Source organism: Bos mutus, chromosome 14 (genome assembly GCF_027580195.1).
Source record: "Bos mutus isolate GX-2022 chromosome 14, NWIPB_WYAK_1.1, whole genome shotgun sequence".
In the NCBI taxonomy this organism is placed as follows: Eukaryota; Metazoa; Chordata; class Mammalia; order Artiodactyla; family Bovidae; genus Bos; species Bos mutus.
The window spans coordinates 59,050,763-59,073,562 of record NC_091630.1 but is presented as its reverse complement, the minus strand read 5'-3'; the positions used below and the strand labels follow the sequence as shown (position 1 = coordinate 59,073,562).

Genomic DNA, 22,800 nt, shown 5'->3' with positions numbered 1-22,800 from the left:
TAAATAGTAGAGGTTGAGAGCATCCTTGTCCTATTTTCTTCTTATGGGAATTGCTTTTACTACTTCTCTAATGTGGATCATTTTTGTTGAATATTTCTGGAACTTTATTAAAGTAATACCTTTAGTCTTCACTAAGTTTTTTTTTTTATCATAAGTACTGAATTTTATAAAACTACTTTGAGACTGACCTACAAATCTCCCTTTTGTGTTCTCCTTAGTTTCTTTGGCAAAGTTCTGCTATCCTTGTAAAATAAACTGTTTAACTCCACTTTTTCCTACACTCTCACTTTACGAGGGGCATTATCTGTTACTTAAAAGTTTAGCATAACTGTGGGCTCTCAGCCCTTTGTGAAGAGAGGAGGGTATAGACTTTGATCACTGTTTCAATATTTATTGTATGATTATTGGTCTGCTCTGTTTCTCTCTCCTTCTTGAACCAATTTTGATCATTTTTCTTTTCCTTCAAAAAAAACTATGTACTTAATTTTTAAATATAATGGTGTGAAGTGAAGTGAGGTGAAGTGAAAGTCACTCAGTCATGTCTGACTCTTCACAACCTCATGGACTATACAGTCCACAGAATTCTCCAGGCCAGAATACTGGAGTCAGTAGCCTTTCCCTTCTTCAGGGGATCTTCCCAACCCAGGGATCAAACCCAGGTCTCCCGCATTGCAGACAGATTCTTCACCAGCTAAGCCACCAGGGAAGCCCAAGAATACTGGAGTGGGTACCCTATCCCTTCTCCAGCGGATCTTCCCGACCCGGGAATCAAACCAGGATCTCCTGCATTGCAGGTGGATTCTGTGAAATAGTTACTCAGTTATTTCCCCACTCATTCTTCAAAACCTTGTTTAAAAACTACTTCCTCCATGAATAGTGCTTTCACTTTTGTCCCATAGAAACAAGAATGGACACTTATTGAGGGTTCACCTGCCAGGCACTGTATTGGACCCATAGTAATTATGTCATATGGTCCTCACGGAATTCCTGCACTGATGAGGAAACCCAAGGAAGCAAAACCCACATAACCAACTACTCAAGGTCACACGGTGGCGGGGAGGGGGCTGGGGGAGGGCGGCTGTGTCCTTGCCCCTCACCTCACCTCCTACCAGAGGTGCGTGCAGGCTAACCTGCACCTGAGACTGTCGAATGCTCGTGGCCATCCACTCACTGAGCTGTGCAGTCTCTTTAGTGAGTTACTGTCAGCATTTTCTTTTTAAATAAGAGAGAGCAGGATAGAAAACAGAGCAGATCACATGAAGACAGTCTCTACACACTTGATGAAGTAGATATACCTGTGCGTATACACTGGATGGCAGAATGCATTTCTTGCTAGCAACAAGAGTCAAAACCTTGACAGCCTAAAAATGTGCTTTGAAAATACTAGGAATCTTGAACACAGTAGGTGTGTGAAGTTGAACTTAATAATGACCAAGAGGCAAGTAATGTATTTTAGTGCTTTCCAAATTATTGGAGCAAGATGCTCTATAATTATGAGAGCTAACATTTGTTGAATTTTTATTACATAATAGAAATTATTCTAAGTACTTTATATCAAGATCCAATGAATCCTTAAAACAACCAATTTTACAGAAGAGGAAAATGAAGTTCAGGAAAGTTTAGTATCTTGTTTGAAGAGAAAGGTTATTTACATAGCTTTAAAGGAGATCTTCCAAGACATTTATCAATTAAAAAGTAAAAACTAGCAACTCTCTGGTGGGGAAACCTAGCAGACACCTCCTCAATCAAGTGATCAAAGTCACCATCACTGGTCTTAACACGTGTTAACATCAGGCACCTCGGATACAATGTACTGAGAATGCACCATCAGTGAGATTCTGGTCAAAAATGCACAACTTCGAATTAATTATGGAAAACATCATACCTAAATTAAGAGACAGTCCACAAAATCACTGAGCAGTACTCTGCAAAAGTGTGAAGGTGATAAAGACAAAAAACCCGTTTTAAATTGGAGAAGATATGACAACTAAATGCAGGATGGGATCCTGGTAAAAGGACTCTGGCAGGGAACCTGGTAAGATTCGAATAATATCTGTAGTTTGGTTGATAATGTTGTACCACTGTTAATATGATAACTGTAGAAATGGTTATATAAGATGCCAACATTAGGGGAAGCTGAGTGAAAAACAGCAGGAACTCTGCACTATTTTTGCAACTTTTCTGTAATTCTAAAATTTTTTTTAAAATGAAGTTTTAAAAAGTCCTAATTGAAAAAAAAAAAAAGTCCTAATTGTTGAAAAGGAAGAGGGAGAAACAGCAAAGGAAGCAAGGTAACCTGCCGGAGGTCACCCAGCTGTGACTGGGGAGAGGCTGGTTTGAGCTCCAGCCGGTGGACCAGGCATCCTTCCCTGTGTGAGACACAGGAGGTGAAAGAAAACTAACCCACCTGAAGGAGAGCGGGAAGGTTCTCTTGAAACCCCAATTTAATTTTCCATGAAAAAACTCTTCTACAATTCTATAAAGCAGTTATCCTTCAATTAAAAATAAATTTAAATATATATATATGCAAAAAAAAAGGAAAAAAAAACTACTGCCTGTGGTTTAACTTGGAGGACCCTTTAAGTGAATTAAATATGTCCATGTTTTTAAAAAATAGTAATAAATGTGAAGTAAAGAAGTCAAAATTGCTATAATTTAAAGGCTGTAAACAACTTGAAGGTAGGGACCTCATTGACAAACTACCTAAAAACGCAGGTATTTAAAAAAATATCAGATTCATGTTCCTTGATGTAGTAGAATCAGAGAATGGTTTGCAAAATGCCAGAGCACTTACATAATATACAGTAGAGGGTAAAATTTAAGTTCAAAACAGGAAACACTGGATAGATTTTTGTATAAAGATACTTATAGTAAACCAATTACAAATAAACAACAGTGTAACAGGTAACTAACTAAATTAGCTATAGGATTTACAGAGTCTTTGGAAAAGACTCTGATGCTGGGAGGGATTGGGGGCAGGAGGAGAAGGGGACGACAGAGGATGAGATGGCTGGATGGCATCACTGACTCGATGGACGTGAGTCTGGGTGAACTCCGGGAGTTGGTGATGGACAGGGAGGCCTGGCGTGCTGTGATTCATGGGGTCGCAAAGAGTCGGACACGACTGAGCGACTGATCTGATCTGATACAGTCATTACCACTCAAGTAAGAAGGCTCGGTGACATGAAGATACTAGTCTGCCACACAAATAAAAAGCAATAAACATACCAGAATTCAATGGCCTGGCAAATTTTAGGTGGCTGTTATTTTCTTCTCCATATTTATTTTTACTTGCCACATTTTCTACAATGAACATTTTTATTAGTTAAAAACTTCTCTGAAGATTCTTTACAAAGCATAAATTAGAACTGATTTCACATCAATACAAAATCTGAATGTGCACACAAATGCCTATTGTGTATGTCACTAAAAGAGTGGAGAAAACTGTTTTTAAAAGCATCACCTATCCCAATAAAATACAATGTTAAATTATCATAACAGAACATTAAAACAGGGTAGTAATCTATATTTTTACTTCCTCTGAGCCATAGGGGCATATTTAGAAATACATCAGAAAAATAAAGAATAAATACTTCAAAATTATATACTCGCTTACAAAATAAGTTCAACACTTGGAATTTATAGAAATTAAATATCTCCTGAAATATAAATAAATTCAAATTCCTTACTATATGCATTATCCTAAAATACGGGCGGTTACAAGTGGGAGAGGGGCATAGACTCCTGACTCCTATAAACCAGGCCACTGCATTCTGTCTCACTGCTGTATAGACAATGAACAATAGCCATCTACACAGACGCAGGCTCTGGTCATGGAATGCGGAGACACCATCCCACGGTGGGTGAACAGCCACCAGAGAGTGTGAGGGCTGTGCTGACTGGCAAGGGCATTGGTATTAGCAGGTACATAGTAAATTCCCTACATCAGTAGCGTGTGTTTCCTGTCTGCATACCCTCTGACCACCACTGCTGGGAGTCCGAGCCCCCAGCCAGGGACAGACCTGCTGCACAGCACAGGTCAGGGACGCACAGGCCGAGACCCGGAAACCAGGGGCTGCGTCCTGGCTCTTCTCCCTGCTGTCCTAGCAGCCTTGGGCAAATGACAACCTCTCTGTTCTTCAGTTTCCTTATGAGAAACATGTAAAATGGAGTTAATACATGGGCTCCATCTACTGTGTTATAAGAACTGATGCATGTTAAGCATTGGACACCGGATGGCATGGTCAAGTGCTCAAAAATGACTTGCAGGCATATGTAGATTTAAAGTGACAACACGTTAGCTTAGTAAGTCACACAATGACTTCCGAAATGAGGCAAACAGAAAATGGGTAAATTTTGGTATATAGATTATATTTAATTTAAAAATATTATTACTTAATATTTCATTGTTTAAAAATCTCGACACTGGGAAAGTCAAACTTACTTTGAACAAAATGGGAATAAACACGAAATAATTAAAGCACTTTCAAAACAGTTTTCTATACTATTTTGTCTCTTACTCTTTTAGATGTTAAATATTCATTTTTTAATTTTAGCTTATTGTCATATTCTACACAGCTATATGGTTCTTTGTTTAATGGAAACGAATGTATTTAGAAGAAAACCACTTTAATAAAGACATACATGTGCACCACACATGCAAACAGATAACAGAAAACAATAACTCTCCCCTCCATCATATTTTTCAACATCTCTTCAACCAACCACAGGGACAGTGATGGGGTGTCAGTGCACCCACACCAGCAGGAGCTCAGAGCACAAAGCGATCTGCTTACCATGCCAGACAGCCGCATGTCCGTCCCACAGGGTCGCCACCGTCTTCCTCGCACCATCCCACAGATTATGGGAGTAGGCTTCTTTTAGCACATTCTTCCTCTTATAAATGTGTAAGAAAATTATTGTAAGGTAGAGCAGAAAGATGGTGAAGTAAGGGAGTATTAAAAGGAGGAGTGGTGTGAAAACCCACAAGAGGTAGTTTGCAAAATTCCAGTAGTCCTCCAAGTGCTCCACACCAAACCACGCTTCAAGGACGTGGATTAGACAAGTCATGGAGGACATGGAGTCCTGTCCCACACCAAAACTTTGGTTCTTGTTGGTCATTTTTTTTTAGGTGGAAACAGCAAACGCGGTCTCTTTCTGCATTGTCATGGCAGGTCTTCAACTTAGCCACTGGAAGGGAAAAATAATCCAACGTGATTCTCTTTGCAGCTGAGAGGTTAAATGTTTTGGTCTACATAAAAATATGGTGCAGAGTCATTTAATACCAAAAATGAGTCAGTTGTTAACTCTCAACTTCGTTGAAGATCTACATGTGAAAATGGGTATCCTCTGTCCACTCATGAAGCGTGCTGGGCTTAGCTTCTGAAAATAACTCACAAGCTACAGTTACAAGAGGAAAACAAAGCCAATGAATGAAACTGCAGCTTGATCTGAATAATTTGACTATATCTTAAGTGAATCATACTCAGCATTTGTATCTTAAACTGAGTTATGTTGAGATAACTATTCTTCACAGAAGAAAACATCAATTATCTGATTCAATAAAAGTAACCCAATTCTTTAGGAAATGATGACATATGTTTTTGGGTATTATCTTTTACAAGCAGGTTTATAGAAAAGCTCTCTGTTCCTTTTATGTTATACAATAATAAAAATTTACCAACATAGTTTTTATCTTATATGTCACTAAAATTTCTCTTGTATCTTAAATGACTGAAGAAACAGAGCATACAATTATTTTATGTAACTCCCTAAAGCACTCACTTAACTTACCAGAAATTAGATAAATATTTTGTCCCAAGCTTCAATGTCTGTATTCTGGAAAATACCATATACAAATGGAAGAAATATATGATTTAAAAAATATAACCATTAATACCTAGAGATAGACTTTCCATAAAATAAATGGCAAGAGACATAAACACAGTGTGTGACAAACATGTTTCCTGCCCTACACCAGTGCATCATAATTCAAAATTATACTCATGCTACCAAAGCTTTCAGTGAGGACCCCTAGTACTGTTTTAGCTCTCTATTATAAACGGTTCCTCCGTTCACGGGCTTTCCCAGGCAAGAATTCTGCAGTAGGTTGCCAGTTCCTCCTCCAGGGGATCTTCCTGAACCAGGGATCAACCCACATCCCCGGCATTGCAGGCAGATTCTTTACCACTAAGCAACTTAGGAAGCCCCTGTACTCTAAACACCCCCACCTAAGACGTTTTTTAACTTAGAGTTACAGAAAACTGTGCTTCTTTAGAGAAACAATATGAAGTTAGGATGTATAACAGGCAATGTCTCTTTTTAGTAACTGCTGGATAAGCTTATGGTCAAACATGATATTCGATGACACAACTGCATTAATCCTCATGATTACAATGTCCTAAGTAAGATATCCTCCTTCCATTCCTATGTTATCTGCTTCTGATTCTATTCTTAGAGATATTTTATCATTATTCCATACCATATAACCTTAACAAAAATCATCTCAAATCCTTTGTGGATGAGGTGGGAAAGGAAAAAAATGAAAGAAAGAGACTGAGGGAGAGAGAGACAGATGTATAAAAGAGCAATCACGTGATGTCTTGAAGCCAAGATTGTCTTGCTAATAAACTAGCATGTTGGCAGCACACAGAATCGACTTATTCTTCCAGGGATGGAGGATGTGTCTAATTTCCTGGTAATCCATAGCACTTATCTGTGAGAAATCTGGGCCTGTGGTGGTAAAAGCAGGTGGACACAGCCCACATTGAGCCCACAATCTGTGTTTTATTTACATCACGTTTTAACCAACCCGTCAAAAGAGTCAACCAGAAGAAAATGGCAACCCATTCCAGTATTCTTGCCTGGAAAATTCCACGGACAGAGGAACCTAGCGTGCTACTGTCCATGGGGTCGCAGAGAGTTGGACACAACTGAGTCTAAACATAAACACACCCAGAGTTAAACCACTAAAATTTATCAGTGTTTGAGCATTCAGAGTAAAACAACACAGCAAAACTTACTACTTTTTAAAATAAGAGCTTTCCTCACTAGGGTGGCTATCATCAAAAAAAAAGAAAAAGAGGAAAATAACAAGTGATACTGATGATATCGCAAAATGAGAACCTTTGTACACTGCCAGTGGGAATATAAAATAGTGCAGTCACTGTGGAAATCAGTTTGGCAGTCCTCAAAAAGTTAAACACAGATTTACCACTGGACCCAGTAATTCTTGTCCTAAGTATACACCCAAGAGAACTGAAAACATATTCACAGAAAAATCTGCATATAGTTGTTGACAGCAGCATTTAGTCATGAGAGCCAAAAATATGGAAACAACTCAAATGTCCATCAGTTGATGGATAAAAATATGCTATAGCCAGAAAAAAGATTGCTATGCTAAGTCACTTCATTCGTGTCCGACTCTGTGCGACCCCATAGACGGCAGCCCACCAGGCTCCCCCATCCCTGGGATTCTCCAGGCAAGAACACTGGAGTGGGTTGCCATTTCCTTCTCCAATGCATGAAAGTGAAAATTGAAAGTGAAGTCGCTCAGTCGTGTCCGACTCTTAGCGACCCCATGGATTGCAGCCTAACAGGCTCCTCCGTCCATGGGATTTTCCAGGCAAGAGTACTGGAGTGGGGTGCCATTGCCTTCTCCAAGAAAAAAGATTAATCAGGCACAAAAAGAAATGAAGTACTAGTTCATACCACAATATAAGTTCATACCACAATATTTCACTTATACAGTATAATAACATTATACTAGGTTAAAAAAAGAAAAAAGTCAGATACTGAAGGCCACATCTTACATGATTTCATTTCTATGAAACACCCAGAACAGGTTAATCCACCCAGACACAAAGGTTAGTGGCTGCCAGGGGCTGGCGGCAGGGCAATGACAAGCGACTGCCAATGGAAACAGAGGTGTCTTTGAGGGACAATAAAAATGTCCTGGAACTGGATGGTAGTGATGGCTGTACGACCTTGTGAATATACTAAAGACGACTGAGTGGCACATTTTTAAAATGGTGAATATTATGATGAATTATATCTCAACAGAGAGAGCTTTTGAATATTGTTAATACATTAAAATTTATGATAGCCTCTCTAATATGTTAAAAGCTTTTCCCAGGCCTGAAAACCAATCATTTTGGTGAGCTGACCCTTACTGTTTAATAGAACTGTCCCAGTAATCTAGTCTCATTTCCAATTTTTAATAGGATTCTAAAATCTCGTGATTTTAAAACCTTTAGTGCCTCCCTCCACTCAAACTGGTAATAGAACTCTACTCTTACCCCGGCCACATTCTGACCTATTACACATGCTTCACACACACAGAAGAGGGGAGAGGGTCAGTCCACAGGTAGACTCCTGGGGACAGAGGCTTCGAGGGCCCATCACAAGATCCCGCCACCCGGTAACTGCACCCCACGCACCTGCACAAATGGCCAACCCTTCGACTTAAAATATTCCAGAACAGAAAACTCAAAAGGTGCCCGTTCCACCTTCAAAGGTCTGCGTCTGTGCTCAGTCATGTCCAACTGTTTGTGACCCCGTGAACTGCAGCTCACCAGGCTCTTCTGTTCATGGGATTCTCCAGGCAAGAATACTGGAGTGGGTTGCCATTTCCTACTCCAGGGGATATTCCTGACTCAGGGATTGAACTGAACCTGTGTCTCCTACATCTCTTGCATTAGCAGGCAGATTCTTTACCACTGTGTCACCTGTTTGAACAAAGACCTGAGGACGTGAGGAAGCAAACCATGTGCGCCTTTGGAAGAGAATTCCTGACTGAAAGAATGGTAAGCACAAGCGATGTGCACTTTGGGGTGGAGTGAGGAGCAGAAAAGCAGGCAGGCGGAGGAAGAGGGGTGGGGTGGGCGGTTGGAAACAGGGAGCACTGTAGAATTTTGTGGGCTAACTTTTACCTAAGTGAGAGGGAAAAGGTGTCAGAAGGATGAGATTCCCAACTTCAGTTCTCAATGACGCTATGTCGAGAATACGCTGCATAGGGGGCAACAGGAAGTTACTGCGGTCACCAAGGTGAGTCATGAAGGTGGCAGGACAAGCATGCAGAGGGAAGGCTATAAGAGACGGTAAACTTCTGGATATATTTTGAGGATAAAGCCAATAGGATGCACTGGTGAATGAATGTAGAACGTGAATAAGAGGAGAAGTCTGGATGGCCACATGTTTTCAGGCAACATGGGTGGGGACACGGCAGGGTTCGCTCCTTATTGTGGAACCCAAGACAAGTTACATAACATCTCTCTGCCTCAGTCTCTCCATCTACAAATGAGGAAAACAGTATCAACCGAATAAGACTGTCCTGAAGTCCAAGATGGCAGAGGAGAAGAACGTGCACTCATCTTCTCATTCTTCAGTGCAAAGAAATAGAGGAAAAGAATAGAGTGGGAAAGACTAGAGATCGCTTTAAGAAAATTAGAGATACCAAGGGAACATTTCATGCAAAGATGGGCTCAATAAAGAACAGAAACGGTATGGACCTAACAGAAGCAGAAGATATTAAGAAGAGGTGGCAAGAATACACAGAACTATACAAAAAAATATCTTAATGACCCAGATAACCACGATGGTGTGATCACACTCAGGTAGAGCCAGATATCCTGGAATGCAAAGTCAACTGGGCCTTAGGAAGCATCACTATGAACAAAGCTAGTGGAGGTGATGGAATTCCAGCTAAGCTATTTCAAATCCTGAAGGATGATACTGTGAAAGTGCTGCACTCAATATGCTAGCAAATTTGGGAAACTCAGCAGTGGCCACATGACTGGAAAAGGTCAGTTTTCATTCCAATCCCAAAGAAAAGCAATGCCAAAGAATGTTCAAACTAGAGCACAATTGCAGTCATCTCACAAAATAATGCTCAAAATTCTCCACACTAGGCTTCAACAGTATGTGAACAGAGAACTTCCAAATGTTCAAGCTAGACTTAGAAAAGGCAGAGGAAACAGAAACCAAATTTCCAACATCCACTGGACCAAGAGAGTGCCAGAAAAACATCTACTTCTGCTTATTTTGACTATGCCAAAGCCTTTGACTGTGTGGATCACAACAAACTGTGGAAAATTCTTCAAGAGAGGGGAATACCAGACCACCTTACCTGCCTCCAGAGAAATCTGTATGCAAATCAAAAAGCAATAGTTAGAGCCCGACATGGAACAACAGACTGGTTCCAAATCAAGGCTATATATTGTCACCCTACTTATTTAACTTATATGCAGAGTACCTCATGCAAAATGCAGGGCTAGATGAATCACAAGCTGGAATCAAAATTGCCAGGAGAAATATCAATAACCTCAGATATGCAGATGACACCACCCTTATGGCAGAAAGCGAAGAGGAAGCCTCTTGATGAAAGTGAAAGAGGAGAGTGGAAAAGTTAGCTTAAAACTCAATATTCATGGGAACCGGTTCCATCACTTCATGGCAAATATATGGGGAAACAATGGAAACAGGAACAGACTTTATTTTCTTGGGCTCCAAAATCACTGCAGATGGTGACTACAACAATGAAATTAAAAGACTCTTGCTCCTTGGAAGAAAAGCTATTACAAACCTAGAGAGCAGAGACATTACTTTGTGACAAAGGTCCATCTAGTCAAACCTATGGTTTTCCCAGTAGTCATGTATAGATGTGAGAGTTGGACCATAAAGAAAGCTGACCGCTGAAGAATTGATTCTTTCAAATTGTGATGTTGGAGAAGATTCTTGAGAGTCCCTTGGACTGCAAAGAGATCCAACCAGTCAATCCTAAAGGAAATCAGTCCTGAATATTAATTGGAAGGACTGATGCTCCAATATTTTGGCCACCTGATAAGAAAAAGTGACTCATTGGAAAAGACCCCGATGCTGGGAAAGATTGAAGGCAGGAGGAGAAGGGGACGACAGAGGATGAGATGGTTGGATGGCATCACTGACTCAATGGACATAAGTTTGACCAAGATCCGGGAGTTGGCGATGAATAGGGAAGCCTGGCATGCTGCGGTCTGTGGGGTCCAAAGAGTCAGACACGACTGAGCGACTGAACTGAACTGAACTGAATAAGACTGTTGTGAACAAAGCTTAGAAGAGTGCCTTCCACCAGTAAAGCACTAAACAAGCATGACTATAATCAGTTTGCTTGTAAAAAGAGGGAGCTGCTGGAAGAACAGGTTTAGGCATCCCAGCAAATCCTGGCCATTAGGAATTCAGGTTTGAACACGTCCAGGTTGTACTGGACATCCAAGTGAAGATGTTCAACAGGCAGCTGGACACAGCAGAGTTTCACAGGAAGGTCAGGGCTAGAGTAATACATTTGGGAGTCAACAATATATAGACCAGTATTGAGAACTGGAAAACTAAAGAATATTCCTCTAGGGAATGAACATAAAATAAAAAAGCTTCCATGACTGAGCCTTGGGGCCCTCAACATTTTAGAAGCTGGGAAGCCAATGAGCAACTAATATCCTCCTTCCAGGAGCGACATCATGGACATCAGAATAAGAAAGGAGGAGTCCTCAATGATGCTGGGAGGTCTAGTAAGATGAGGAATGATAAGTGATCCTTGGATTTCACAACACAGAGGCACTGGCCAGCCCTGTTAGAACAGTTTTGATTCAGTGGGGGATAAAAGGTAAAGTAAGTTTAAGAAAGAGTGGGAGGGAATGAACTAGAGAGGAATGCTGTTGCGTAAAGGCACAGAAAAACAGGTTGGTGGGGAATGTGGGTCAAGTTTGTTGTTGTCTCACCGTGAATCAAACTACTGCAGTTTTTAATACCAATGATGATGTGTCAATGGGTGAACGAGAAACGGATGATCAAGAGAGAAGATAACTGCTGGGGCCTGGGCCAGAGGGGATAGAATACAGCGTACAAGAAAGAGGATGGCACGAAGAAGACTTACATCACTGACTATGAATTCATGTATTCAATAGCCATCAAGCAAGTATGTAGTTTGTGCTGGGCACTATTCTAAACACAGGAATGTATCAGTAAACAAAATAGATGGTTATATGAGAAAACATATGCAAAAGTACTTAGGATAATATGCCCAGGACATGTTAGTCACCTAAGCAATGCTGGCTAACTAAATACAGGTAGAGGTGAATTTGTTCATCCAAATCTTTAACAAAAATATGGACCAAGATAGAGTCCTTTCGCGAGAGAACTAACCAAGGAATTTAAATAACAAGCTTTTGAGCTGATAGAATACTCGTAAGAAAATGAGAAAATAGCTTTAGATCTCAATGAATACCACCTCTTAATTGTGCAGAAAAGTTAAAAACAGAAAGCCAAGTAGACTTACCCAGTTACTAAACTAATTCAGTGAAAAACTGAGTCAAAATTAAAACCCAGTCCTCCTACTTTCTACTTTGATTTTCATTACACTTTTTAAGTCTCACTCCCTCTCTGACACAAAGGCTAAAAATATTAACACTGTAATTTCTCTTTCCTCTACTTCTGCCTGGCCCTTTGCCCCCTCCAATTTGCCACAGACTATACATGACTCCCTACCACTTTATTTTCATCCAATAAAAACTATCCCTGTTTAAAAGATGTTTTGGAGGAGATTTATTTTAGTTACCAAGATTCCAGAGTATTTCCTAAGCCCCACCCCCCAAAAAAACTCTCCAATGACACACAGTTCTATGTATCATATACTTTCCCATCTGGAATTCATGTAACTTGTGAGGAAAAGCTGCCAAGTTGAAATATCAGCATGTCGATGTTGCTGATGAGGAACATTTACAGTAACTGACTTTGTAGATGTTAAAATGAGAATATTTCAAAAACCAGTAAAACAGAGGGCTATTTTGTTTTCTATAAAACCTTCAGGAAATAAATCTATTCTTCTTTTTTTCAATCATTACCAGTATTTTCATCACCATGGATGGTAGCAGATTCATTTCTTATATTTAGTATAGGAGCCAAATTGCAGATATGTTGAAAATGCCAGTTACAAGAAATACTCACTGAAACACTAATTAATTTTCCCTTTTTCTTTTTGTGTATTTCATAATGGTTTAACAGGGCTCTCACACTGTTTCAGTGAATAAGCATTCTACTTCAAACCATCAATAGAGCAGAAGTTTGGTTATCTAATATTTCAGTTATGCTATCTGGCAAAATCAACCATCTTATCTTTTGGCTTTCAAGCTTCAGACTCTTAAGTTCTGGCTGAATTCCCTTTCAAGATGTATTTCTTTTTCAATCCTAGAATGTCCCTCGATTCCTAGTTAAAATCTTCCACTCTGTTTGATAATTGATATTCTACCCTTATTTTTTTAACTGCCCTTATCCCCCAAATGTTACACATCCATACTAGTGTATCTGTAATTGTGCAGCACTCTTATCTTCTTGAGTCACTAACATGAGTAAGAAAGCAGTAAGGAGGCATGGCATGAATTTGAGCAAACTCCGGTAGATAATGGAGGACAGAGGTGCCCGACATTCTGCAACCATGGGGTCGACATTCTGCAACCATGGGGTCGCAAAGAGGCGGACTCAACTGAACCACAACAAACGATCAGGGAATAAACACTTCATTTGAATATTCAACTTCTACTTCCACCGACCAGTAAAAGCAGCCAGAACATGAGGGGCCATTCTAAACCTCTGGATTTCATTCCAGCTCTTACTTATTCTGGGCTTTCCTGGTGGCTCAGTGATAAAGAATCCGCTTACCAACGCAGGAGACCCAAGAGAAGGGGGGTCGATACCTGGGTTGGGAAGATCCCCTGGAGTAGGAAGGAATACCAAACCAACTTCAGGGCCCACAGCACAAACCAAGTCCTAAGTGCTCCACAAGCTTCAAGTATGAACGTGCCTGGGCGATCTCAACCAATGCCAAGCATTGCTTTTTTCAAATTCAGCAGAGCTGATCCAGTTTTCCACATCCTGGTTTGGACATACGTATCTTTAAGTACTGATCAGCAGTCCTGTCTTACAGGCTGCAAAATTCGGAGACCGAGACAGTGCCAGGCGCCTCCAGAGTAGGTACCCACCCAGACTATTAACAGCTCTGGTGAGAAGTCTGATGCTCATGATTCTCTTCCATCTTCCCAACCGCCCTACGAAGCAGGTGCTACTCATCACTCCTATTTACAGACTCTTACAGACAGGTTCGGGGGGTCAAGTGGCCCGCCCTGGTCACGAAGGTGGTATGAAGGGCATCGACCAGGACTCCCTCCGAGCCGGACGCGGCCCCCTCCCCAACATCACACAAAGGGGTGCCACTAGCATCCCCATCAGAGCGGCCCCGGAGGCAGGCAGGGAGCGGAGACACCTCGCCCCCAACCCAAGTGGAGGCCACACCCGCCGAACCCGCGTTGGGGAGTGGCGGGGGGAGATGCAGGCCAAGGTGAACTGGCTCGTTGTGACCCAGGCAGGGCCTCCCCTGCCGGCCACTCCGGGGCCCGAGCCGAACCCCGAGTCCAGGGGGAGCCTGGGGACTCCGCGGGGCCCCGTAAGACCAGACGCGCGGCCTTGGAGCCGCGGCCCGGGAGACTGGCCGGGGGCCGAGGAGCGCAGAGTTCGAGGAAGCCCAGACGTGGACGACGCACCTAGAGCGAAAAGCAGAGGCGGCTCGGCTCGCCCTCACCCTGGAGCAGCGGCGGGAGCTCCTCAATGGCTCACCCAGGGAAGCGGAGACTCGAGCAGCCGTTCTTCCCGAGCGACGCGGGAGGGAAAAGCCAAGCGCCGGCTGCATCCCGGACAGTGTTTTGTGCTACACCGCTCGTCGTCCCGCCCTTTCCTGTACCGCCCTCCCGAACTACTTCCGGCGGCAGCTACTCGCCTGCGACCAGCTTGAGCCGTCCCGGGCCGGTTCGTGCCCTGCAGCAAGGGGTTTTTCCTCCGTCCGCCCCTCGGCCCCGGGCAGCCGAACCGCGACGGGGTGGCCGGCCCGCGTCGTTTGCAGCGTGGCCGCCTTCTGTGAGGCGCTGAGATGTACTGCAAGAAGTGGAGGCCTGTGGCGGAGATGTGTCTCTTCCTCGAAGACCTGCGGGAGGGCTCGCGCATCCTCTGCCTCTGCTCGCGGGCGTTTGTGGAGTAAGTCGGACACGGGCCGCTCCCCGTGGTCCCCGACCTGTGGGGGCTGCAGACCCGTGGTGATGGAGCCCTAGAACCGCGGCCAGCGCGTCCAACCCTCGGGTACCGTGATGCTTACGAAAAAGGGGAAAACGTCCTCGGGCGTCAGGGGGTGGTCGCCTGCGGCCCTGAAGTAAAGGAGGAAATCTGCTCTGTGGGCTGTTAGGGGAAAACGTGGTGGCCGGTGGGTGTTATTTTACACTCGCCACCTGAGAGGACGGTTACAAGCAAGGGGAGTGAAATGCGAATGAAATTGATCAGGGATGTGACGTCACACGGTGAAGGTTTGAAGATGACTGACTTTTGGTTAACATCTTTTTTAAAAAAAAAATGTTAGGCTTCCCTGGTGGCTCAGATGGTAAAGGATCCGCCTACAATGCAGGTAACCCGGGTTCTATCCCTGGGTCTGGAATATCCCCTGGAGAAGGAAATGGCAACCCACTCCAGTATTTTTGCCTGGAGAATCCCATGGGCGGAGGAGTCTGGCGGGCTACAGTCTGAGGTCGCCAAGAGTCAGACACGCCTGAGCGACTAACACTTTCTCTGGAAACTGAAGAAAGTGAAATATGCTTTCTGGTATTACACCCATGTGATGTTGTCTAGTGGTGATCCCTAGGATTTCATACAAAGCATAACAAAGTCATTTCCCCTGGGCATTTTTCCCCACAACACATGCTCAAGCCAGAATTTAAGAGCACTGTCCTTAGAGACAGAATATCTGGTTTCACATCCCAGCTCTGGGGCAAATGAGCTGTGTGGGCAGTGGGCAAGTCAAAACATCTCTATGCTCCCCTTTCAGCCGTTTCAGAAAGGATTCCCTTTCCTTTTGACTGCTTTCATGAATGCATGATCCCTTTACAGTAGAGAAATGGCTACTTCCACTTCAGTGATTTCCAAGAGTCATTTACTCGCGTGTATTTTGACCACCCACGTGTCTGGTACTGTGAGAAAAAGCCGACTTAGAAACGGTTGTGACTGTCGTTGTATTCAAGGTATGATGATGAGCTGCTTGGCCAGGCCTCTTAGAGGGCAGTGTCTTCCTGGCGTCCCTCCACTGCAGGTCTGGTCTCCAGCCTTACAATTCAGTTCAGCAGTTACAGTTCACTTGGTCTTTATCATATCCCAGGTCCAGCTGTATGTGTGTATGTGCTTACTCGCTCAGTCGTCTCCCATTGTGATCCTGTGGACTATAGCCCACCATGCTCCTCTGTCCATGGAATTCTCCAGGCAAGAATACTGGAGTGGGTTGCCATTACCTTCTCCAGGGGATCTTCCCAACCCAGGGATCAACCCTGCCTCTCCTGCATGGCAGGCAGATTGTTTACCAGCTGGGTCACCAGGGAAGCCCACCAGGTCCGGATGACACGTCCCAAATCACTCTGTTTTGTGAACTGAGTTACACTTAGCAAACTCAAAGATTGCTCTATTGAGATCTCTTAGGTGTAACAGGAAATTCTTCGAATACTCAGCATCAGAAATGCACCTTCCCTGGTGATGAGCACTCTTAGAGATGTTTGAAAGTTGCCCTAAGTGGGAAAAAGAATTTCCATAGAAATGTGAGAGCTGGCAGTCTTTCTCCCTCAGATCATCTGTAGCTTTGGGGTAGACTGGTGACAACCTTGGACACCTGTCTCCCTTGCTCCTTAGCCATGGACAAGGGTCTTCTGCTCCATCCTCTGGACCTGGCACCGCCTACTAGGCTGCCCCAGGCTCCAGAAGGCAGGCAGGCAGGCTGCCACTTTGGGCAGCACAGAGTTCCATGTCATTGGGTCTTGGCAGGCACACCACTGAGGCCCTTTTGTGGCTGCCCTCCCACCCACTGGGGCCCCAAGTTGTTGGGGGTCAGAGGGCATATTGCTAATTGCATTTCATCCCTTCCCCATTCACTGTCCTTCTAAGTCACCATCTACATTATATCTCATGAAGTACCAAAAAATAAATAAACAGGGAATATGAAATACATCAAGTGTACAAGAGTTTTGTTTTGTTGGATTTATTGTTACTCCATTAGAAAAGTTGTATTAGCTCTTCTTGCAGATGGCCTTGTTGTGGCAGATACAGGGGAATGTACTACAGCTTGATTTCCTGGTAGAAAGATAATAATAAAATCCGCCCCCCTTTATTTTAAGTGTTCTGCTAGGTTTATTTTGGTTATGAAATTCCTCTCTTAGTAAAGAAAAAATTTAAAAGATATGTAAAGAAAAGTTTTATCTATTCACTGTTTTTAAAACTCACTGAGACCAAATTGTTTAATCTTGATTTATGTTTCAGTTTAGTAAGAACTTCATTTTATGTTAGTCTCCAAAACCAGCTCAGACCATGACTGTCTTGTCTCCTAGTCCTATTTGCAGGTGAAGTAGTGTATGCACATGGGTTTGTAAATCTGTAAGATAAATCTTCTGACATTTATGCTGACTTCTTACTGCAAATTTATAGAATCTTTCCCTGTTTGTATATCACAAGGAGGATCAGATTCTTCCCCCAATATCCAGAGCTGCCACTTAACTTTAATAATTAGTAGTTATCATTATAGTGTGCCTTGTATAGGATTATACCCAGTGTTTTACATGTACAGTCAATCCTTGTTAGAACCCTGTAGCTATGTATTATCACCTCTGTATTACAGATAAGAATAATGTGTTAGCAGAGAGCTTTTCTGTTTTTTACCCTTGTTATTAATCTGTGCTGCCTTACCCTTGTTTTTGCTCTAGTTTAATTTTGTCAGTATTGACTCTTTACTTTGCTTCACAGAGATCGGAAATTGTACAATTTGGGACTAAAAGGCTACTACGTTAAAGATGATGACAACAGTGCAGGTAATACGGTATGAAGCCGTATAGCCCTTTTTTACTAAAATTAGCCATAATACTGTGTAGAGAAGATGCGGAAGCGAAGCAGGGAGGTTATTTGACTGGTCGTAGTTTAAGTACTTGCCTTATTTGGGAAAGCTTACTTGGCTGCTCATGCATGGTGTGCTTAAGTTTCATGTTCTCGGATCCCAGTGCGCTGGCTTGGGTTTTGGTTTGCTGGGTTAGGCTCCCCAGGCATTGGAGCCACCTCACTCTTACGGCCTCCTTGTTTCAGTCCTTTAGCAGTTTTATAGGTAAATGGTTCAGGGTCAACTCCAAGTGAACATCCACAGTCTGGCCTGAAGTAAGGTGGCTACCATCTGTATTAACTCTCCCACGTGACAAGTAGAATCTCATCTACACTTTGAGCCTCACCCGAAAACCACCTGGGTCTCTGTCAGACTTCCCTGTCAGGACCCCATTTGTCCCTTCCACGTGGATCTTTATGTTCCTCCAGACACAGAGGGAAGACTGCAGCCTAAGGTATAGGTAAAACCAGCACAGGTGGCGTGTCATGTGCCCTGAGAAATTCCCCAGCTCTCACGTGACGGAGCCATCATTGTATGTCACTTACCCACCTGGTAGAATGTTTGGTTGTGTTTCAGTGTGACACTATACAAGTAAGATTCCTCTAGACCCTAGGGTCCCACGGAACTTGAGGGAATATGCATAGCCCGAGGGAGCTTACGGCATATGTAGCTGATCCATCTTCCCTGTTTGCGCTCCTGAGCCTCCATGAGTTCATTAGGTGGGCTGGCGAGTGGAGTCTCCTTTAATACCTAAATCGGTATCTTTCCCCCTTTGGCTTTTAGTAGAATTTCTGCCCATAGGATCTCCTTTTTTCAGGCTTCATCTGTGTAGTGTAAGATTTCCATTCTGTTGCCTAAGATTATTTAGCTGCGGTGCAGCTCAGCCCTAATTGAGTATGCTCATATAGAGTGTTTGTCTCACATTTTTTAAATAGAGCATTTGAGTGGCTTTTATCCAATTAGTGCTATGATCTACTTTTGGATAACTGTAATAGGATAAAGTAAAACTCGTTTTGTTGTAATAAAACAGGTTTTCTCTAATCAAGGAGCTTGAAAGGATCTTCCAGTTCAGTGGATTTCAGACCTTTTTAATAGTGAAACCTTTCATTAAATAAACTTTCCCACAGAGTCCCAGGCTGTAAATGCCAGTTGAGATTGAAGTACCCGTGAAGGGCCTAAAGACCTGCCTCTCACTTCTCTTATTACCAACTCCTAAAATAACTCCCCAAGTCATCATGTTAAACCCACTGCTCTAGTGCAGCGGTGCTGCAGATGGAAATGTGGAAATGGGGCTGTTTTCTCCAGGGCCTCCCTGCTGTGTTCCCTCACACATCCTCAGTCCCAGCACAGTGCTGAGCAGGAGGAGGCACTCTGTGCGGTGAGCTGAGTGGGCAGCTGGGTGGACAGCGGCAGGCGGAGCCACACTAGAAGCTGTCTCCTGGCTCTAGGAGGCTGTTTCCTCACTAGTCCACAGTCCCACCAATTCCTTTTTTCTTCCTTTTATTTTTCTTCCCCTTAAAAACTGTCACATTTGCACACCTTTACTTTGAGCAAGTCATGTAGTAATTCTGGATCTCGAGTTCTTTTTCATTAAAATGAGGATGATAAAACTTGCGTTTAAATCTTCTCTGAAACTAAGCTAACATAACAACCACTGTGTGTAGGCGAACAAGCCACGGAAGAGGAGGAAGGCGGCCACTCCCAGGGCCCTGCAGAGCCTCATGACAACAGATGCCCAGACCCAGATGAGAGTGAACTGGATTCCGAGGCTGAACTCATGAGGAGTATGGGATTGCCCCTTCAGTTCGGTAGGATGTCCGCACATAAGAATTTTGAGGTAAGTATTAGTTTACTTTAATTGTTTGTTTCTTAATTTTCTTCATAAAATATCACATGGAATTTTTTTTTTACCCCAAATCTAATGCTTTCTTGAATTAGGATACTTCCCAGGTGGTGCTAGTGGTAAGGAATCAGCCTGCCAACGCAGGAGACATAAGAGACACTGATTTGATCCCTGGGTTGGGACGATCCCCTGGAGAAGGGCATGGCAACCCACTCCAGTATTCTTGCCTGGAGAATCCCATGGACAGAGGAGCCTGGTAGGCTACAGTCCATACGGTCGCAGAGTCGGACAAGACTGAAGCGACTTAGCACACACACATACACCTGTTTTTAAATGTATGTACGTATTTATAAGATAACTAGAACTTATGGTTCTGGTTGTGACATGTCTCGTGTGTGAGGATTCCTCTTTTTAGAAACGTAGATAGTACCATTCACTTGTTTGTGTCATTAAAACCCAGATTGGGAGGTTAAGGGTATTTTGTTTAATGTCAAGATAGATTTAGATTCTACCTATTGTTATAGTTTCTGAAGTGCAGTTTATATTCAAGTTATTTTTCTTTGTAGGAATCTATGAATACTAGAAACAAAGTTAAAATAATGAAAAAGAAAAAGAAAAAACATCAAAAGAAGTACTTAGATGAGATTAAGAGAGAATCTTGGAGACAATGTGAAGAAGATGACGTTTCGGCTTCGGACGATCCTTCTTCATCTGAGAATGAGAACACTAGAAAGTACAAACTTCAAAGCCAAAAAGGCACTGAGGCTGAAAGTTTTCCCGTTGAAAACACAGTAGGTCCAAAGCTGGAAATTACAGAGGTGTGGGAAAAGTACTGGAATGAATACGGTGGAGGACTGCTGTGGCAAAGCTGGCAAGAGAAACATGCAGATCAGACCCTGTGTCCAGAACCATGGAATGTTCCAGACACAAAGGAGGAGTGGGAGCAGCACTACAGTCAGATGTATTGGTACTATCTGGAACAGTTTCAGTACTGGGAAGCTCAGGGCTGGACTTTTGATGCCTCACAAAGCCAGGATACAGACCCTGGTGGGTCTGAAATAGAAGTTGACAACAAGAAAGATGAAAATCACATGAAAGCAGATGAACTTTTTTCTCCATCTTTATCTGTTGGCAGCGAAAGCTCTAGTTCAAGTGATAAAGATCACAGTGAAATTCTCAATGGAATTAGTAACCTAAGTCTGAATTCAGAGAAAGTAGAACAGAGACAACTAGATCCCTCCCTAAGTTGTGATGGACGTCAGTGTTTGAGTGAAGTTCCCAGCAGAAGAGAATGCCCTGCTTCTGGCCACAGTGAACCGAGTCATGGAGGAAACACGGAAAGCAGCTTGTCTGGGAGCAGAAGCACAGACCAGCCAGCTCAGGGTAAGACTGGCCTAGATTTTTTGGTGCTTGCCTTTTTTTAATTTCCGTTATTAATTTAAGAGCTCTATTAGAGACCATTAGATATATTTGCCTCTTAAGACGGAGAAGGCAATGGCACCCCACTCCAGTACTCTTGCCTGGAAAATCCCATGGACGGAGGAGCGTGGTAGGCTGCAGTCCATGGGGTTGCTAGGAGTCGGATACAACTGAGTGACTTCACTTTCCCTTTTCACTTTCATGCATTGGAGAAGGAAATGGCAACCCACTCCAGTGTTCTTGCTTGAAGAATCCCAGGGACAGCAGAGCCTGGTGGGCTGCCGTCTGTGGGGTCGCACAGAGTCAGACACGACTGAAGTGACTTAGCAGCAGCAGCCTCTTAAGAAAGAGAAGTTGTTTTTAATTAAATGTGACCATGCCATCTATAGAGTTACTTAGATTAGGATTTCATCAAAGTGTGACAGCTAACAGATGTCACAGAGGTAACTTTGTGGATTAATTTGTATAGATTTGGACAGCCATGAGCAAAAGTAGTGTCATAGTTCACTTTTTTTTTTTTTCACTTTGCCTACCCCCTGGCTTGAGGGATCTTAGTTCCCCAACCAGGGATCAAACCCAGGCCAGAACAGTGAAGGCATGAAAGCACCAAATCTTAACCTCTGGACCACCATGGCATTTCTTAGAGTTGACATTTCAAGTAGTTAGATCATGGGAACTTTCAGACTTTCATAGACCTAGCTGAGGATTCTGTATGTGGATACACAGAATAAATAGGTGTGGTCTGCCATGCAGTTCTTTGCAGGAAAGGTCCTGGAAGATGTTGATTGCCTTTGGAAATGACAGAAGAGTTGTCAAACCAGGGACAGAAACTCACTGTGATACCTCCACCTCTTTAGATTCACAGGAGTCCTCAGAAGCAAACACAGTCAGAGATGGACGCCACCGCAGTGGGACTGATGGGGACGAGAGTGGAGACGATCCGCCTGAAGAGAAGCGAAGCAAACTCAAGAGGAGGCGAGTCACTCACCACCTTTCTCTCCAGCACACACCAGCACTCTTTAGAACTCGGGAGCTTACTGCAGGAGAGCACACCTCTACCTGCTCTTTCCGAACAGCACATGTTCTTGCTAACTCCTCAGTTTCTACTGGTCCTTAGAGGCAGAGACTATTGTGTGTACTTATATTCTTGGGACCTCGTAGGTTCTACATACACATACAGTGAGCTTAACTTAATTTGTAAGAGTTATTTCTCATCATTTTCATTTGTTACTGTCACCCACGTAGTAGAGGTCACTAGAAGATTTCCACAAAAGGTGGTGATGGTGGCTCAGTGCTAAAGAAGCCGCCTGCAACACAGGAGACATGGGTTCCATTCCTGGGTCAAGAAGATCCCTGGAAAAGGCAGTGGCAACCCACTTGCTGGGAAATCCCATGGACAGAGGAGCCTACTAGGCAATAGTCCATGTGGTCGAAAAGAGTGGGCCGTGACTTAGTGACTAAACAATAACGCTGAGTTACTTAATATCACTTACATCAGAACCTTCTTAACATTATTTTTTCTTCTGTATTTCCTTGTTTGCTTTTAAGGAAAACCTCTAGAGATATC

General features: G+C 43.1%; 2 protein-coding genes across 8 annotated transcripts in view; one reads left to right on the top strand and one right to left on the bottom strand.

The window, feature by feature from the left end:
* Positions 1-14,728, bottom strand: part of TMEM68 (transmembrane protein 68) — a 35,735-nt gene extending 21,007 nt beyond the window's left edge. Inside the window, exons 1-3 of one of the 5 annotated variants that reach the window (XM_070382394.1) lie at positions 14,568-14,706; positions 5,794-5,838; positions 4,797-5,190 (exon numbers count right to left, since the gene is read on the bottom strand). In XM_070382394.1, the coding sequence (XP_070238495.1) occupies positions 4,797-5,121 (325 nt within the window). In that variant the 5' untranslated portion in view covers positions 5,122-5,190; positions 5,794-5,838; positions 14,568-14,706. Of the gene's footprint in view, positions 1-4,796; positions 5,191-5,793; positions 5,839-14,567 lie in introns of all 5 variants that reach the window. The other 4 variants (XR_011466782.1, XM_070382395.1, XM_070382393.1 and 1 more) reach the window with 4 other exon arrangements.
* A 61-nt stretch (positions 14,729-14,789) lies between these two features.
* The window catches only part of TGS1 (trimethylguanosine synthase 1), a 28,115-nt gene continuing 20,104 nt past the window's right edge, over positions 14,790-22,800 (top strand). The window contains exons 1-5 of one of the 3 annotated variants that reach the window (XM_070382392.1): positions 14,790-15,054; positions 17,845-17,909; positions 19,636-19,808; positions 20,381-21,197; positions 22,091-22,208. In XM_070382392.1, the coding sequence (XP_070238493.1) occupies positions 14,951-15,054; positions 17,845-17,909; positions 19,636-19,808; positions 20,381-21,197; positions 22,091-22,208 (1,277 nt within the window). In that variant the 5' untranslated portion in view covers positions 14,790-14,950. Of the gene's footprint in view, positions 15,157-17,844; positions 17,910-19,635; positions 19,809-20,380; positions 21,198-22,090; positions 22,209-22,800 lie in introns of all 3 variants that reach the window. The other 2 variants (XM_070382390.1, XM_070382389.1) reach the window with 2 other exon arrangements.